General features: G+C 39.6%; 1 protein-coding gene across 3 annotated transcripts in view; it reads right to left on the bottom strand.

The window, feature by feature from the left end:
* The window catches only part of MME (membrane metalloendopeptidase), a 91,118-nt gene that overhangs the window by 56,088 nt on the left and 16,085 nt on the right, over window positions 1-18,945 (bottom strand). For all 3 annotated transcript variants that reach the window (XM_019731986.3, XM_019731987.3, XM_019731985.3), the window contains exon 4: window positions 673-834. In XM_019731986.3, coding sequence (XP_019587545.2) covers window positions 673-834 — 162 coding nt within the window. The remainder of the gene's footprint in view (window positions 1-672; window positions 835-18,945) is intronic.

Raw genomic sequence — 18,945 nt, 5'->3', positions numbered from 1 at the left:
TTTGGAACTGAGATTAAAAAGAGAAATAATAATGCAGAGGAATTTGGAATTTAATATGATAGTCCTCTACATGGCTGAAAAATAATTACCTTTGTGTGCTTGTACTATTCATGCTCCAAATGAATTGAACAGATTGTTCTTGTTTTGGATGATAGAAAATAGCAAAACTTGTTTTTTCGACAAAGTAACTTCTAGAAGAGGAGGACAGAGGGTGGAGAACTGTAGAGGACTAGACATCACTTTCTCAACTTCACAGGGAGAATGTCTTAGCTGGGTTAGAAAAAATATACCACCTCTGGGAAGGCAAGTCTTACTAATAACGTCTTACAGCGACTTCAACCCAGCGCCAGGGTAGAAAGATCATGGAGATGGTGTTTAGTGGTAATCACTTAAATTTCTTCTTCTGTAGAATGGCATAAAGATGCCATCTCTAGGGAGGATAGGGCTTTATTGTTTGTCTACCTACACATGAAAGCAGGAAAGCCTAGAGATGCCCACATATCCATTTCAGTGTCTACTACCCTCACGGTGACCAGGTGGCGGTACATAAAACTTGAAGGGATTATCAACTTCCATTTTGTGCAATGTTCCTTGTAATAGCTAAGAGCATTTCTTAAAAAATGGATATATTAAGAGGGAAATCTTTGATGCAGAGACACAAACTCTACTAACCTTTCAAAATGACTTCCAGTTCATCTCTTAAAATGTCAAAGTTGCCGTAACGGGAGCTAGTCTCAGGAATGACGTTGCGTTTCAACCAACCTCCACAGGCATATTTGAAAAAGTCTGAACAAGGTTCAGCAGTAGTATCCATGTTCTGGATGAGTCGGGCAGCTGAGAGACCGGGGAAAGGATGAGATAAAACAAAGGGTATATTTCTTAAATAGTTTGGAAGGGGAAAAAAGAAGTATGTTTTTCCCCCCTCATGAGCAGTCAACTGGCCTGAATCTCCTTTTTCTTATGTAACTGTCAGTTCAAGGTGGAATAATTAATATTATTTGTGTATAGTCCTCCTTTACTATATAGTTGGTTGGTTTTACCCTTGAGTGGTCTGGGTCCTACTATCCTGTATCTTACCCCCTCTCCCAAATCACTGAGGTCCTTGCTAGTTTCTGTCTCAGATGAAAAAAAGAACATAGGTCTGCTTTGGCCATCCTGGTCCTGGGGTTAACACAGTCACTCACTCTTCACTCTGATACCTTTAGCTGCTGACTCTGCTCTTCAAGAGGCTGTGAATTTTGAATGTCTCTGAGACTCCAAGGAGTGAGGGATTGTTAATGGATTTATTTTTCATTTTAGTAAAGATCTGATGCTAAGGTTATTACTTCTTGGACCTGGCTTACAAAATTTTTGCAATTCAAATTTGACATCAAATTTGCATTTGTTTATGTAGAGTCTGTCATTACAAAATTGGCTGAAAGCTTGTTAGTTTTTCTTATGTCCACTCTTATCTTTGAGAACTGCAATGAAAATGCAAATCAACCAATATTGAGAACTTCCAATGTACAAAACACTGAGACTGTGCTAGGTGCTGCAACTGAGAGAAAGATGTATAAAATATGAATTATTACCACTGAAGGGAAGAATATTATGTACAAGAGGTCTAATGCCCACAATTTCTACACCTGGAACAGTGAGAAAACCCTCCCACTGCTCTCTCCACTTTCTCATGTAACTTCAAGTGTTTTGCAAGGAAAACAAAAGGGCACTTGAGAATTCATCTGTATCAAGAGAGTGTAAGTTCTCAAACGAGCTTTTGAAACTACTTCACTTTCTGAATAAATAAATTATTTAATTAAAAATACTTCACACAACTGCTGAGCTATGTGGAATTTTTCAACTTGGAATGGTACATCTATTGAGTCTCCAGCCCCCACCTCTAACCCTCTGGACCTGCTTGCTTGGCTGCCATCTCCGGCACCATCTCTTTAGTACTGAACTCTCTGGGGTGCCTCCAAACCAGTTTTCTCTGGACTGTGATACTTCGATATACAGCACAATTGTAATTTATCATGGCTTCCCAGGGTTGAAACCTTGGGTAAAACTCTACGTCTCCCTTGCCCTTGGGCTTATCAGTAACAACATTGTCTCTTTTCTGTTCTCTTCCCACAATCAGTGTCAACCTAGTTTACATCTTCATTCTCTTTGGACTAGAAGTCACCCAACTACTCATCTTGCTAGTACTATCTTCCTACTTTTATACGTTCCACATGTTCCACATGTCTTTCACAGATTAAACTTCCCAACACACCCTTTTTTGCACTGGCCATTCCCTTCCTCAAATATCAGGGGCTTGACATTCCTCAGGTTAAATTACAACACTTTAACTCGGCCTCTAAATCTTTACTAAACCAATCAAAGGCTACCACCTTCCCTTTTCTTTTCGTCTGTGTTTTTATACAAACTCTCCACTCCAACCTGAAGGGCGAGTGCCACAAACACTCCTGTATTTCCCTACTTTGTGCCTTTGCTTCTGCTCCGCCCCCACCTCACCCTTTTAACTCCTCCCACTCTCTCCAATTTCTACCCACTATTCAAGGTTCAGCTTATGTCCAATCTCTTCCCTGAAGCTCCCATTACTCCAAACTTCAGGAAATACTTCTGTGAACTGAGAGCTCATTGCCTCACTTGGTCTTTAATGCTTAGAGGAGGCTACTTTGGGTTACTCTGCCTTCCTAACCATTCTGTTGATGAACTTAATTAACCTCTTTGTAGTCCCATCACTTTGCACCTCAGTAAAAGGTGTGCAACTATGTTTATGTGTGACAATGTTCCTGAATCATCTCTAATCTTTCCTCCTACATACTCTCCTCCCTTGCTCCTGCAGATGAGACCAACTCTCATTTCATGAACTCCAGAATCCATCTCATCCTTCCATTCCTCACCATTTCCATTCTCTTTCAGGCCCTCCCTCCTTCTCTCAGGCTTTACTCTTGCCTTTTCACCCAAACTATGGACCCAGGTCTCTCCCCACCCGACCTACCCTGTGTTCCAGTCAGATTGATGTCTTCATAACATTTCAGCATGTCATTTTCCATTTCAAGGTTCTTAATATAATCCTTTTGCATTCATTATAAAATCCAGGCTCTCTAACATATCTAGCGAAGCTTCTCTCTCATTCCGTCCTCATATGAGCCACCTGCTCCAATTAAATGAATGTATTGTTTCTGCTGTGAAACGCCTTATAATTTTCTGCTTCTGCACCTTTGACCATGGTGCCTCAACTCCTACTAAAACATCCTTTTTTATTTTTCCATACTTAGAAATTTCAGGCATTTTCAAGTCCCAGTTCAAATCTTCATTCTTCATGAAAAAGCTCGTATCAACTAGCATCATTTTCATTTTTTGTTGTTGTTGTTGGAAAACTCATTATCTCCTCAACTGGTCTGTGGTTCTGGTAAAGGAGGGGAGGCATATTCCCAGTCTCTCACAGACCCTAACATCATGCTCAATCCCGACTTGTCAGTAAAAACTTTAACTTGAAATCTCGGGTAAAGATTAGAAAATTGACCTATGAAAAGGTGGAGAGAAAAAGTAATTCCCTTGAACTTTGAAGGGAATGAAAATATGATGACAGGGGAAGTGAAAATAAAGACCTTAAATACATAAAAGATTATCATGTAAAGTGAAAGACCAGAAAATTGGAGCCTGAAAGATGTACTAACTAAAGACGTTCTAAGCATCCATTTTTAGCAATTTTATGTAACTCTTGTCTTTCAAAATACTTTTAAAAATTTAAGCTGAATATTGTAAAGGCTACTGCCATTTGGGGAATACTTTTAGTGTCTTCCCCTCTCTGGGGAAATTGGATGATTTATGTCCTAACACCACGAAGAGCAATAAACTTAGTTGAGAGAGCAATGGACAAGTAGTGGACAAGTAGTGACCAAGTAGAATGAACAAGAATAATGAACAAATCTTACTGTCTATTTGGAAATAACACATGCCCTTTTAAACACCCTGAACAAAAAAGGAGAAGTGGTGGTTTCAGATATATGCTCATGAGTGCAAATCCCCTGCCAGGTGAATGCATCTGTACTTCCCAGATCTCCCACAGGAAACAAGACCATGATCCTTCTCCTCTTAGGCTGAATTCTTCACTTGATACCCCGTACAGTTAAAGCACTTATCTCTGGACAACAAATCAAAGAAGCAGCATTCAAACAATTTGTGAGGAATATGCAGACAAGAGATAGGAAGGGGCAACTTTGCAAACTCCTTCCTGCGCCACTTTTTAAATCTCCCTCTGACCAGAGAACTCATCCGGGCATGAGGGCTTCCAATCACTTCAAAGAGAGCTCTCTGTTCTGACGACTATTTTGGGGCCATGGGCCAAGGCAAGTCACGGGCTAGCACTTTTATGCTGGGTCTTTGATCACCCTCCCTTTAATCTCTTATCGTGGGTTTGATTCAGGCTTTGCACCTTATCCTCCGGACCTCCTCTGTGCTGACTTTTCTTTGAAGTCAGCGGTAGAATTGTGGGTAGAAAGGCCATAGGAAACAGACGCAAAACTGTCAAACTGGTTGTAATTGTTTTTATGTTTTGTCCTTTGTTTTGAATTACTCAACCTCTCTACACAGCCACATCTGGGCTCTTCAGTTGTTTCCTTATCTGTGGGTCTGTGACTTCTGAATAAACAAGTGTGGTGTTTAAAAATAAAATTACTCACCTTAATAAGAAGATATAAAAATTGATGTAGTAAAGGCAAATATATTGACATGGAATGCTGTGGACCAGATGTTTGTAAAGTAAAAGAGACAGTTTAGTGTGATTTTTAAAAAAAATCTGCATAAAAGCCCAGAAAGTCTAAAGGGCATTTGCAGCAGTTATACCTGGGTGGAGAAATTATGAGTGTGTTTAATTTTGTATTATTTGCTTATCTTTACTCTCCAATTTGTATTAGATAAACACATATTGCTTTTGCAATAATAAAAAAAGTCTATTTTTAATTTAAGGAAAGTCACATAAAGGCAAGAAAAGTAATCTTCTACTAATAATGAGCTTATTTCTTATGAATGACAATTCTGAATGTTCCAGGCTGATAGTAAATGACATACCATTATTTTCCAAACTAATCTTCTTGTAACATTCTCCCAACTTATTTGACTATAGGAATTTAAAAACAAGCTCAACTCCCATCTGGGAAGTTATTAATTACTGTATTCATTACCAAGGGTCTATTGTGTGGGTATGGATTAGGAGATGCAATATAAGCTGGCAAAATGTTTGGGGTGTTTAAATCAGGCAGATCTGTTTTGAATCCCTCACCATCACCACTTTTCAGTTGTACAGTAGTCCCCCCTTACCCGTGGTGTTGCTTTCCCTGGTTTCGGTTACTTGAAATCAACTGAGGACCAAAAATATTAAATGGAAAATTCCAGAAATAAACAATTCATATATTTTAAATTGCACATTGTTCTGAGTAGCATGATGAAATCTCGCACCGTCCTGCTCCATCTTGATCAGATGTGAATCAGTGTCCAGTAGATACTGCCTACAAGTCACTTAGTAGCCATCTCCATTATCAGATTGGCTGTATCCGTATCTCAGTGTTTGTGCTCAAGTAACCCTTATTTTGTTGAATAATGGCCCCAAAACACAAGACTAGTGATGCTGGCAATTCAGATATGCCAAAGATAAGCTGTAAAGTTCTTCTTTAAGTAAAAAGGTATGTAAATATAGGAAAAACAGTATCTATAGGGTTCGACACTTATCTATGATTTCAGGTATCCACTGGGGTCTTGGAACACATTCCCCTGGATAAGAAGGGGCTACTATACAAGATTAAGTAATTTCTCTAAGATCAAGTAGCTACCCTATTTCCCCCAAAATAAGACCTAGCCAGACAGTCAGCTCTAATGTGTCTTTTGGAGCAAAAATTAATATAAGGTATTATATTATATTATATTATATTATATTATATTATAATATACCCCATCTTATATTATAGTAAAATATGATGGGGTCTTATATTAATTTTTGCTCCAAAAGACGCATTAGAGCTGATTGTCTGGCTAGGTCTTATTTTTGGGGAAACACGATGGGGCACCAGGACTTGTACTTAGGTGTGTGTGACTCTGAGCTCATCCTCTGCCCCCCATACTTCGGATACTGCAGATGGGAACATGTGAAAAGCAGTAACTTATACTCTTTCCCTTTCCTCTTTCCCATTGCTTCCCAATTACCCCTTATTTCCCCCCAGCCCTGCCTCTTTTTGACTTCCTCTTCTCCCTGGCACTCTCATAGCTACAGCTTCCCTCCTTCCCCAGTGTCAGACTTATCACAAGCAACTAGTGCTGGGTCATAGGCAGGAGAAAACATCAAAACTTGGAGGGTCTGTAGTGACCAGGAAGAAGGAAAGGTAAAAAACTGATGAATTCCTCACAGAGGGACAAGCAGACAGAAAAGTGGCATGGAAGCCATTCGTACTCAAAGATACACCCAGATGGTGGACATGGAAGCAGGGTTTCTGACTAACTTACCTTTGGATAGAATACACTGCATTAGGGGGAGGGAAAAAATCTCAGGGAAGTTGTTAGAGCAGTACTTTTCAACCCTGGCTAACCATGTAAATCATTTTAGAAGCCTTTTAAATATACAGATGCCCAGGACCCACTTCTGATCAATTAAATCAGAATCTTTGAGGTGTTCCAGGCATTTTTTTAAGGCTTCCTGGGTGAGTCTAATGTGCAGTCAGGAGAGAACTATCAGAACAAACAATAGAGAAACATGGAAAATGGGGACAAGAGAATTCAATATCAGAAAGTAAAGATGGTCCCATATTTAGATAAATCAGGCATATTTCTTCTTGCCTTTCCAGCGTGTGAGTGTGAATGGGCTCACATCATGACAACCCATATTTCTAAGTGCACCTTAGTCTGTATGAGTCCCTGGCACAGTATTACAGGGAGCCACACATGTGTCTCCTGTACAAGCCCACTTTCCCCAGGCCTCCACTCTGCTGTATACTGACTTTGGCGTCTACCACCTCCTGCCCTGGGCTCCATCCATGACCTAGTTCCCTCTGGTGCTGGAGCTGTTTGATACATGGAAAATGCCTCTCTTCCATCTTTCACTGTCTTACAGGAGTCCCGAGGAGGGCTCCTTATGCCTTGAGGTGAGGAGTTCTTTCAGATTTTACCTCTATGCATGCCTCCCTCTCCCAAAAACCACAAGGACCAAGAGGCCAGGATTTGGGGGAGATTATAATAGCAAATACTCCATTATATTCAGCATCACTTCTCTTTGATGGCCAAGGCTTTGTTCAAGGCATGTTTTTGTTGAGCTTGACTTTCTGTTCCTTTAGGATGAGCTCTCTTTATCTCAGGAGGCTCCAGATCCCCATAGACAAAGGAATTGAAGCACACCCACTCCACCAGTCACCGGAACCTGGTTAGGCACGGTGGAATTCCAGCTACCATGGAACCCTGCTATATGGTACCTCAAGAAGAGACAATCCTTGGTCTGTCCTACTTAGTAGGTCACTGATGTTTTTGGTAAGAATGCAATGTAATTTATGGGAATTACAAAACAAATACAGTCACATCTCATTATTCAGTGGAATTTTGTTTTAAAGTCACCACTAACACTGAATTAACAAAAACTGAATCATTGACTCTTAGGGAAACACAAGGTTTCTATGAGCTTCAGATCATAAGACATTTTCATCAACTGGTCAATACATCATCATATGTGACGTGTGTTTCTGTTTCATTTAAAGACATATTACTTATATCTTGAACTCACAACCAAAGCACTATAACTCATGCTTGAACGAAGTTAATGTGACACTCGACTTTTCTCTGTAAGGCACATCTCAGCCTTCCTGTGCTTAGGAATACCCGGCAGCATTTCAGCACTGTGCTGGAGAGCCATTTTAAACAGTGAAATCACCAGCATAAAGCACTGAAAATGTGAAAAATGCGGCACTAAATAGACCAAGAGCAGGATGCATGCTTAAGTCTCCTTGTTGGACCTCAGCTGGGTATGTGCGTGTATAGCAACTCAAATCTTTCACCGACCTGTGCATGTCTGTATGTACCACAAGTACTGAATTGGGGATCACAAATAAATTTTAGCCAGTCGGCAAATTAACTAATAGGCAATTAGTAAATAATTAGGATCTTCTATATTTTTGTCCATTTTCAGTTTGAGGCTTTTTGAAATATCCAGAAAAATGTGTAAAACAAGCAACAAAATTAAGTGGAAATGGCATACAAGTAATGTTTTTCTCAATTACTACTGTATTTTTAAAACTCCTGGTCACAATATATTTTAATGTCAGACATTTTTAAATAGGTTAGGTATCTATTTATAATGCATACAGCACATACCCGGTTTCATGCGAAATTTCTTCACTGACTATTCTTGCTCTGCATGGAAGTAAGGTTTAGGGAATGGTGTGTGAGTAAACGTGTTTTCAACTTGGTCTCTCTAACTTGACTAAGCCCTTGGCTATTTGACCCCAACGAAACACCATTTTCATTTCAGTATCTTAAAATCACTATAATCAGTCTGGCTTATGACTACTCGGGAAGTGTCCAGGAGAGGTCAGAGAAATGTTGGGAATCCAGAAGTAAATGCTCTTGGCAAGACCCTAGGACAGCCATTTCTGACCCAATCCTCTATCCTAAATGTTTGCTTTATTAACAGACACTAAGCCTGAGGTTTCTTACGAGGCAATTTTTGACAATTTAAAAATCTCCTTTAACAACACCCTGAAAGTATTGCTGACCTCATTCCCCTGCTGCCATCCTGCTCCCTCCCACCATCTCCAACTAAAACTAAGGCAAAGTCAGAACATTTTGAAAGAACACAAGGAAAATGCAATGTAATCATAACGGGTCACAAAGGACTCCATTCAAAAGGTAGTAATGTGGAAACTAGAATCTGGGGGACCATTTCTGAAGAGAAAATGACTGAAAATTAGCAAGCACACAGACTAATGCTAATAAAAACCAAATGGTTTTCATTATAAACATTGTGGATTCTTCCACAACCCACTCCTCACTTTTAAATGAAATCCCTCTCCCCAAATTGTTTTGGTGATATTCCGGTTGAAGAAAGGTTAGGGTAGGGCAGAGGAATACCTGATGCTGAATGCAATCTGGACTTCTAGTTTATCAGTTAATTCAAACCTTCTGTCATCCTCTGTTGAAGTTCCAGCTAAGCCAAGGTCCAGTCTTAGACCTGTCTAACTGACCAGCACCAAGAAAAGCCATCCTGTACAACTGTCTAGAAACTGTAGATTTAGAGAAGTAAATCTGAGGGAAGTTTTCAGGCACAGTGAATTTACTCTGTAGAACTACAACTCTCAAGAAAGGAGACCTTTTTGTGTGACTCTAGCTGGATGAATACCTAGTTTATAATTATATCTCTTATATACATGTTACCAATTTACCTTAAATGCATAGGCACGCACACACATGCACGCACACACGCATGCATGCACAGGCACAAGCCTATAAATAGTTAACTTAGAATCCATTCACTATCATATTTAGAGATGAACTCTCTATCAGATTTACATACAGAATGTTAACTAGGCGATTTTTCACTGGGGTTCAGCCAAAGGTACTTATGTAATCATAATAATAATGAAGTCAATGTTTGACATGTGTCACTCACGAGAGGCACTTTTCTAAACTCTTTAACATTTAACTCTATATGGTAACTATATTTTTGTACCCATTTTAGAGATGTAGAAATTTGCACCTACAGTCACATGGTTAAGTAGCAAAGCTGAGGTTTGAGTTCAAACAGCCAACCTGGTGGCCAGAGTCTGAGCTCTTAACTATGATGCTGGTTTTAATTATTTTTCTTCCTTATAATTACTCTATAAAGTAGGACATATTACCCCTATTTTCAGGAAATCTAGGTACAGAGTTGTTACATGCTCAGGGTCACCAATATGAGTATAGATTGTGCTCAGGTCTAATTTTAAGCTGATTTCTTCTTTTTCCCCCCACAATATCATTCTGCCTAACTCTAAATAACACCAATAAGAGGGAGATAATCCAAATTAAATTATATAGCAACCACTGTTTTGTTTTGTTTTTTGGATTTCTTTTTTGATGCTCAATTAAAATTTTAATTGCTCCATAACATGAGTATAGCTACATGAATTTTTTTCACTTCACTTGGCCCTGGATTTTAGAAATTGCTGAGATAATCACAGAAATCCCAAGTCTAATGGACCCACAATAATAATCCTTAGTTGGCTCTCCCCAAATTAGTGAAATTCTTCAGTCTTATCTCATATCCTATTTAAATGAATGGCTCATAGCCAAGAGAGGACAGTCAATAATTTTCCAGTAGGGAATTCCTCCAATTCTCATAACCAAAAACATATTGTGCTAATAAATGAAAACCCTGAAACCGTGTTACAGTTAGGTTGAAGTGCCGTAAGTCTAAAAATAATTTTTCTTTTTCAGGTCCAATTTGCATTTTGAATCCTAAAAGATTCTTTGCTAGCAAGAAGCTATTAGAGGTTACATTGCAATTTAAATATAATATATCACTTAAAATTAGTTATCAGGGCTTTGTGTTGATTACAATGCTAATGAATAATCATGTTCTTTTTTAAAGGGAATATATAGAAGGTTATGAAAAGGCTACATTGTTCCATTGGTAACTCTCTCAGGTAGATGCCAAGGTCCCTGGACACTGGCGGATGTCTCTGAAAGGGAAACAATGAGATTACATATCCATGTTTTTCCCACTTAAATATTTTGTTTTCTTGGAACATGTTGCTGAACGAGCATAATCAGACCGGCTTCCATAATATGTAATTACTGAGAGTAACTCAAAACCTCTGCCTTTGCATTCATTATGGTTAGGGATTGGTGCAAAAAGGTCACAGCAGAAGGATAAGCTGGGTCAACGGTGATTTTAGAATGCTTCCTAAAAGGAAGTCAAAACTGTAAAAAGTCTCTTTTTAGTGAGCGCTATTAAATTTCGTACAGATTAATAAACTAAGCATTTAGTTGACACAAGGTAGTGTTGGCGCCACATGTTTAGATTTTTTAATGAACAAACAGCTCCTTTCTATGATAGAAGTCCGAGAGGATTGTGTTAAATCATTTGCCTCCTCCAAAAAGATTTTCTCTTTGTGGAGCATGAAAAGACTGAAACTTTCCATTTCATTTCCACAAATATTTTTGAGTACTACTCTATGTCTGACACTATGTAGAATTGGATATATCATGGTGAAAAAACAGACATAACCCCTGCCCTCACAGAGCCTACAGGTTTTCCTCTGAAATAGGCTGTTTCTTTCATAACGTACCTGAACTCCTACAATGTAACTGTATTTATATCTGAAGAGTTGTTATACTCAGTTCTCATTTTCAACTCTCAAACTTTCCCAGTGTTCAGATGACAAGTAAAGTTCCTATTTTATATGTAAACTACGGGTAAAGAGTCACTTGTAGTGGGCTTCTGCAAATGAGCTTATGCTTGTACAGGTGAGCTGACTGGGATGTGAGTGAGCGTGCTACGAAGGAAGCAACCAGAGATGGAGGAGCCTTAGAGGACCATGGTTGAAAAGCAACCCTCGCTAAATAGTGGCGTCCAAGAGAAGGCGAGCACTGGGGCATCATTAAGAGAGTGCAGAAATGAGTTACTGAGAATGGAGAAGCTGCAAGAGAATGGGAGACGGAAAAGAAAGGCCAGACTAATGGAGATTTTAGTCCCAGAGAGCTGGAAATACTTACCTGGGTAGGAAATTAGTTGAAAATAATCCCTGAAACAGGAAAATAGTGGGAAAAAGAAATACATATAGAAACTGTTTCCTTGCTGACCTAGTTCTAGCTTAAGAGGATAGAATTTGCAAGGTAAATTCAACACCTGAGAAGAGAATAATGGACTTTACTGCCAGCAAAGGCAGCAAGGATCAGACAGAAAAGGGCTAAACTGAGGAGACTTGACAGAGAAATACTGAACTGAAAAAATCTGACTGTATAAGTGGGAGAAAGCCAGACCGAAAACACTTCTTTACTGTTGTCTGTGTTTACCAGGTGCCCTGACGAATCACTTTGCTTTGATAACAATGGTTTTGGGACCTCAAAATAAGGAACCTGAGAATAAATATTTAAAAAATGAGTAAAATATTCATTTATTCAATCAATATTTATTGACAATCTACTCTGTGCCATGCACCTTGCTAATTGCTGGAAACAATGATGAATAAGATACAAATAGTCAACACATGATAGTGGGCAAAACTAGACATTGGACAACTGACTACAAGTGAGATGTAAGTTCTGTGTGCAGTGGATAGGGTGTGCTGGGAGTGCAGAAGGAGTTAGGCAAAAATGGAGGAGACAGAGAGCATTTCATCCATCCATCCATCCATCCATCCATCCATCCATCCATCCATCCAACAAATATATGAGTCAGGTAGTGAGCTGTATTCCAAGCAGAGAAGGTGGGTCATGGCCTTGACAAAAGAGGCAACCGAAAGAGGACTGGAGAGAAGAGTGGCTCTCTCTGAGTGGGGAGAGGTAAGCCATCCTCTGAAGGAAGGATGTGGGATGAATAAAAGATGAAGAGCTACATTCTCAAGGCTTCAGCACCTCAGGAGAAGCCCTGACTGTCTGATTGGTGGAAGCAGACGTGTGGCAACTAACAAGCAGGGGCTTGGCCTTTGTCACCTTGTCCAGTGAAGTAGAGGGATCTGATCACAGGGAAGACAACTTACGTTTGCTGAGAGTGAAGGAAACAGCCAGTCTTGTCCTAGAAATTCTCATCATGGCCATCTCCTGGGAACAGCTGTCATTTTATTTTCAATCTATCTTTATGGCTGGTCACAAAGTTCTAAACCATCTCTTTAATACATGATTTGTCAAGTCAACTTAGGCTTTCATGAGCCCTAGCTTGGACTAGTTCCCTCCACAAATCCAGACAGAATTCTTGCGGATTGCACTTGTTAAGCTGCCTCTGACCTCCTCTGTAAGGTTCATACATCATGGCATCATTTGTATGACCACATGGGTGGGTGAGAGATGGCGTCTTAGACCATCAACAATGCAATGAGGTATCAGTATGAGACGTGCAATTTCTGAGAAATAGCTCAAAGTATATTTCCAGGTAACCCACAGAATATAAAAACAACGGTAATTGTAACCCTCCACCCAAAGCAAGGATTCTAATTCCAACACCTTGCACAATGATGGGTCTATAATGACTTTCCAAAAGATTCCTTCATTCTCAGTTAATTAGGTCTTCTTAAAGTAACTTATCACCATGTGTTATTTAAAAGCTTTAAAAATCACACAAGTCCTATATCAGAATTTTTCAATATTTTGATACTGGTTTCTTTTTCTGTTGCTACACTTGAATTAAAAATGACTTTATTGTTCATTTAAAGTCAGATAGGCAATATATGAAAAATTTTGAACGTTCACACATAATTAGATTTTCTTGTATTAAATAAAACAAGATAACTGATTCCTCCCTCCTAAGTTTTTCACATTAATAGGTGTAGTGGCTGGTGGTTGAGGGAAAAGCAGGATCCTTGTCTTTGTGTGTTGGCAAACAAAATTAATGAGCCGTCCCTTCCTCCGCAAATGAAGAAACATTTTTCTTCCATATAAAATGCTTGTCTTCTACATAAACTGGGCTCAGGTAGAAGTAGTCTGTGCCAGTCTAATGAGACTGAATCTTATTTTAGACTACAAGGGATCAGAAACAGGAAGCTCCGAGCTAACAGCAATGGAAAGAAGCTACACAGGATGAAACCAGCAGGCAGCTGTGATGAAGGAGCTATAAACAGTAGACAGTATGTGGTGATCCCAGAACATTCTTCAGGGTCTGGCAAAAGGTGTTGAGGTTAAGAGCTAAGTTGCATTTCAGTCCCAGAAGATGGAAGAAATGCAGAAGCTCCGTTTCCAGAACTGAACCAGAAGTGAGATCCCAAGGGTCAAGGTAGGAACCCACTTACCAGAGCAAGGGTCAGAGGCAGTTCACCAGGTGTGAAATTGACTGGGTATGGAGCCAGAGACACTGACCTTAGCCTTAGTGAGTGCCTGGGCCTGCCATACGCCCGATCCTGCCACACGCCCTGCATGGAACTAACCCAGTTTGTTAACTGTTCAAATCTTCACATGTATTTTGTTTGTTTTACTTTTATTACCACAGTTGAAATATATCATGAGAAGTTTCATAGCATCTATTGCTACTATCTTATATTCTCTTTTAAAAGATTCATATTTGCATAGATGTGAGTTTAAGGGGACTTTTGGGGTATCACTTGAGCCATTTCTTTTCAATATATTGTCATATCCTTGCTACAGAATATCATATACAGTGCTTCGAGAAATTTTTGGTTCAGTTAATGACCTTTTGTATATTGTGTCCTTTATTTGATTCACTCAAATATAATTAAATTATTTCTCTGAAAAAAATAAATTATTATTTTGCTTCTTGGTTTCTAAGTTAGTGAAGTCATTAATTGCTATATACACATGTTTGGGGACAACAAATTCATTTTGGTTTCAGCCTGCAGAGGTATCAGAAGCATCCAGATTTCAATTATACTAGAAAATTAAGCCAATGGATTTAACAAAAGCTTTCTTTTTTGGAAATATCCTCAAGCACATGTTAAAGCACAAGTCTTTAATGATTTAGGAATTCTTTAAAAAAGAATTTAAGTTCAGGAAAGTCTCGATTAACAAAGAAACTACATAAAAGATATGGCCTGGGCCATCTCTACCATTTCATAGTTGGCTTGCTTGCTTTTGCCTTAAGCATCAAGCACAGAGAAATAGATCCTCTCCTGGCTAGTGGTTGTTCCTAACTGACTTCAATTTGACTTTCCAGTCATCTAGTCTGTTTGTGAACAAACCCTTTATTCATTTGCTTCACAATTAAGGTACTACTCTGGATTGAAGAGTTTATTAAAACGACATTTTGATATCTGAAATGTGACAATTCTTTTTTTTTTTTTTTTTTTAATTTTGAAGGAAGATCTTGAGATATGAACCCATTGATTCACTTCGAGTTTTTATCTAGGCTAGTGAAAAGATAAATAAAAATGAATTCATTAATAATTCTAATTCTAGCAAATGGAGTTAAACAACAATATGCCAGACAGGTGGCACTCCTACATCTCCTCTTTTTAAAAACAAAAAACACACACAAAAAAGTTTTTTTTTTCAGTTACAGCTGACATTCAATATATTATACTAGTTTCAGGTGTTCAGCATAGTGTTTTCGTTTTGTTTTTTGTTTTTATAACTTATGAGGCCAACATCTCCTCTTGCTGGTTTCTTTTACCCACTTGGGTGATATAATTACGTATGACAACACAAGAGCCAAAAACCCTAACCTGTCTGAACTAATTTCTAGATTGGTTTGCACATCCTATGATTCTAGAATCTTACTTTTGTAGCAAACATTTACCTCCATTCAGAAGGGTATACCCTGCAAACTTATCTCTTTAGAGAAGGAAAGAAAAGGGATTAGTTGCTTAAATTGTGAGAGAAAACAGGATTAGAAGAGCATTTCTGGAATTCTCTGGGGCAAGAAGACATGACTGTATTAAGCCCTAAGCCTACTCACAGAATGCTCCCTCCAGCTCTCTGATTTAACCTAAACTACCTTTCCCTGAAGCTCTTTTTCCCTCTAACACTTCGCAACACTGAAAGGCAACGTGGGCCTTTTATTATCACTCTCTGCAGCATCCAAATCATTACTCTCCACTATCTGCCAGTTGACCACCCCAGATTCAACTATTTTATCTCTGTCATCTCCTAACTTCTTTGACATTCATTTCTCTTTATTAAAGACTGACACCTCGCTCACAGTCTTCCCTTCTGTGAAAGTTCTACCATCTTCCCAGCTAACATCAGGTACCGTGTGGACAAAAAATCCTCTGCTACTCTCTAGTTTACGAATTTCTTAAGCTTCTAGACTCTCATGACCTTTGCCTCTACTCCACATTGTAACATGAATTTTCATGGTAATTCCTGATATTATCACCCAGAACAGTTCAACTTCTGCACTCTTTGACTTGAGTAACCTGTGCTCTGACCTTCCAATCTTTAGAGGTTTTTTCTTTCTTTCTTTTTTTTTTTTTTTAATTTCTTTAGTCCCTCTATGCCTCCTCTTCAACTTTACTGAGAACACTCACCCTATGTTCACTCTACTTTTTCTTTGCCTTTCTTTTACCTCCTGTGCTACATCCTGTGGTGCCATCGTTTAAATCACCATCTCACCTAAGTATTTCATTCTTTTGCCCCCTGCAAATGAACCTACCCCGACTCTATCCAGCTGCCTTCCTTTTCCCTTCCAACTTTAGACTAAGATATTTATATATTGATTGATTGATGATTGTCTCATTGTTGATTGTAAGCTCCACGTGTTGTTCATTTCTGCATCAGAAGGACCTAGAACAGTGCTCAATAAATATCTGTTGAAGATATTAATCATGATGCTGGGAAAGTCCCTTACCGGCCTGGCTTAATGCCATTTCAACGTATAGCCTTCAACATCAACAGGGTCATCAATTCTGTGCACAGCCCTTCTACATGGCCCCGGTGAGCCTTCGTTTCCACTCCTCATACTGACCCTTTTCAGCTTTCAATACTCTTCTTCCTTTCTCTGCCAGCTCACTCCCAGGGGCAGGTTTTGCCTCAGACTTCACACAGAAAACAGAAGTGACTGGATGATGAACCACATGGCTTCCTCTTCTTCCTAACCTTCAAACGCAGTATTTGCATCCAAACCATCACTGTCTCTTCCCCCTGGTAACAGAGGAAGAGGATGCCTTCCTCCGTCTAAGAGCAGTCCTGCCATCTTTTCTCTGGGTATATGCTCTCCTACATCCCAAAAGCAAGAGCCACCCATTTTTCCATCTTCCACCTGAATCTTCAAACTTTTCCTCTCTTCTTTCATTTCTTATCTTACTCAACCTCTCAGCTGCACTTTACTGATTTTCCTTCTACTTTCCTGACTCTTCCTCTGTCCCCTTTGAAAATCTCCATTTCTTTCCTGGGAAATCTCAACCCCATCACCCATATGCTGGTGATGCCTAAATCCTTATTTCCCACCTGACTTCCCTGGACTTTGACAGATGGAGCTCAGCAGTATCTCAGATCTACACTGTCTCCCAGGGAATCTATCACTGCATTGGCCCCAGCCCATTACCAAACCAGCTCTTGCTCTGTGTTCCCTGGCTCAGTGAGTAGCACACTTTATCTCCAGTTTCCCAAGCCAGAAATTTGAGTTATACTTTAATTCACTTCTTTTGCACTACCTGCCGTATTTATACAAACACTATTATCTTATGAATTCTACCTCTTAAATATTTCTCAAACCCATCCATTCTCTCTACTCTGTTACCATTCAAATCGAAGCACCCATTAGCTCTCATCCAGATGTGGGCAGTAGTCTAATGTCCTGCCTGCAGCCATTCTTTAGTGATCTTTCTCAACAATTCTGATCAAGTCATGCCTCACTTAAAACCTTGCCTCCTATAACTTCTCATTGCTATGAGTAGAAGGTCCAAACACTAACATGGACTGAGATCCAACTCTTGCTTATCTCACCCCCACTCTCACAACCTCATAAATACCCTTTGTGAGTTAGCCCTATAGCTATTCTCTCAGTTCTTCAATCTTGCCAAGCTCTCCCTCACTCCTAGGACATGGAAATATTATTGCTTTTTATGGGTAAATCTTTGCCTCCACTTCACCAAGTCTGAGCTAGATGACAGGAGATCTTGAAAATGCTGCACCTCTGCTTAACATCCTTCAGATGCTCCCTGTAATATATCCATTTTCTATAAACTCTAGTAGGAATTGCAACCCACAAAGCATATGACCTAGTCCCTGTTTACTTTTCCGGCCTCATGTCTTGCTAGCCTGATGCATCTCGCATTACACTCCAGCCACCATGAACCGCTTGAAGTCCTGAACTCACCAAGCCCTCACTTGCATCTTGCATCCAGCCTGTGCACATGCTGCCCTCTGCTCCATTGGTCTGGCAATCTCGGATTATCTTTCCAAATTTAGTGGGGTGACATGTCCTCTAGAGAAGGCTTTTCTGGCCCAGTTATACAATTACTCGAGCTGCCCACTGCCATGACTGAGGTGGTTTAGGTGCTCTTTTCTCAGCATGCCTGTAGCACAGGCTGCTTACTGCTACCATAGCACTATCGACACCATATGGTAATTTGTTTATTGGTTTGTTATGCTTACCAGACTATCACTTTCCTGAGGGCAGGGGTATCTTAGTTCATATTCCCAGTGTCTCAAAAAGTACTCAGTATTTAGAAGGTGCTCAATGAATGTTTTTGGAAAAAACCAAATGAGTTAATTAATAAATGGATGAGGAAAGACATTGTTCTGAAGTCTCCATGAAAGCATTCATGCCCGCATTATACTGGGAACATTCAGGAAGACATTTCAGGTTCAGCTTCTCCATTACTAGCAGTTAAACAGGCCCAGTGTCTCACCCACTCGGCCTTAGTTTTCAGTGAGGAGCATAGTCTGTACCTCTTGAAACAATGTTAGTTGACATATACCTTCTTTTAAAAATGCAAATGTCCAGGGAATTCCTATATACCTTAATGTCCGCTTATTTACCAAAATTGCTTTTCCTCCTAACACCTAACAGAAACCAGTCCCCTGAAGGAATAGGAACTTGGTGTGTCAGGGAGGAGAGAAGATCTGGCGTGGGCATATTTTAAAAGCTTCCCACGTTAACCTGATCAGCAGCCATAGTTGAGAATCACTATTCTTCAGCAACTTCTCGAACTTTATTGTGCACACCGTTCTCTGGGTGACTTTACTAAAAATGCAGGTGTAGGTTCAATACGTCTCAGGTGGAGCCTGAGAATTTGCATTTTTGCAAGTTCCTAGCTGAAGCTGATACCGAGGCTGCTGGTCCATAGACCACACTCTGAATAGTAAGGATCTAGTCATTCTCCTCTTGCTCCAGGC

The sequence above is a fragment of the Rhinolophus sinicus genome, chromosome 17 (assembly GCF_057876585.1).
Source record: "Rhinolophus sinicus isolate RSI-liver-muscle chromosome 17, RSI-T2T, whole genome shotgun sequence".
Taxonomy (NCBI): Eukaryota; Metazoa; Chordata; class Mammalia; order Chiroptera; family Rhinolophidae; genus Rhinolophus; species Rhinolophus sinicus.
Note: the sequence above shows the minus strand (reverse complement) of the source record. Positions and strands in the feature narration are given on the sequence as shown.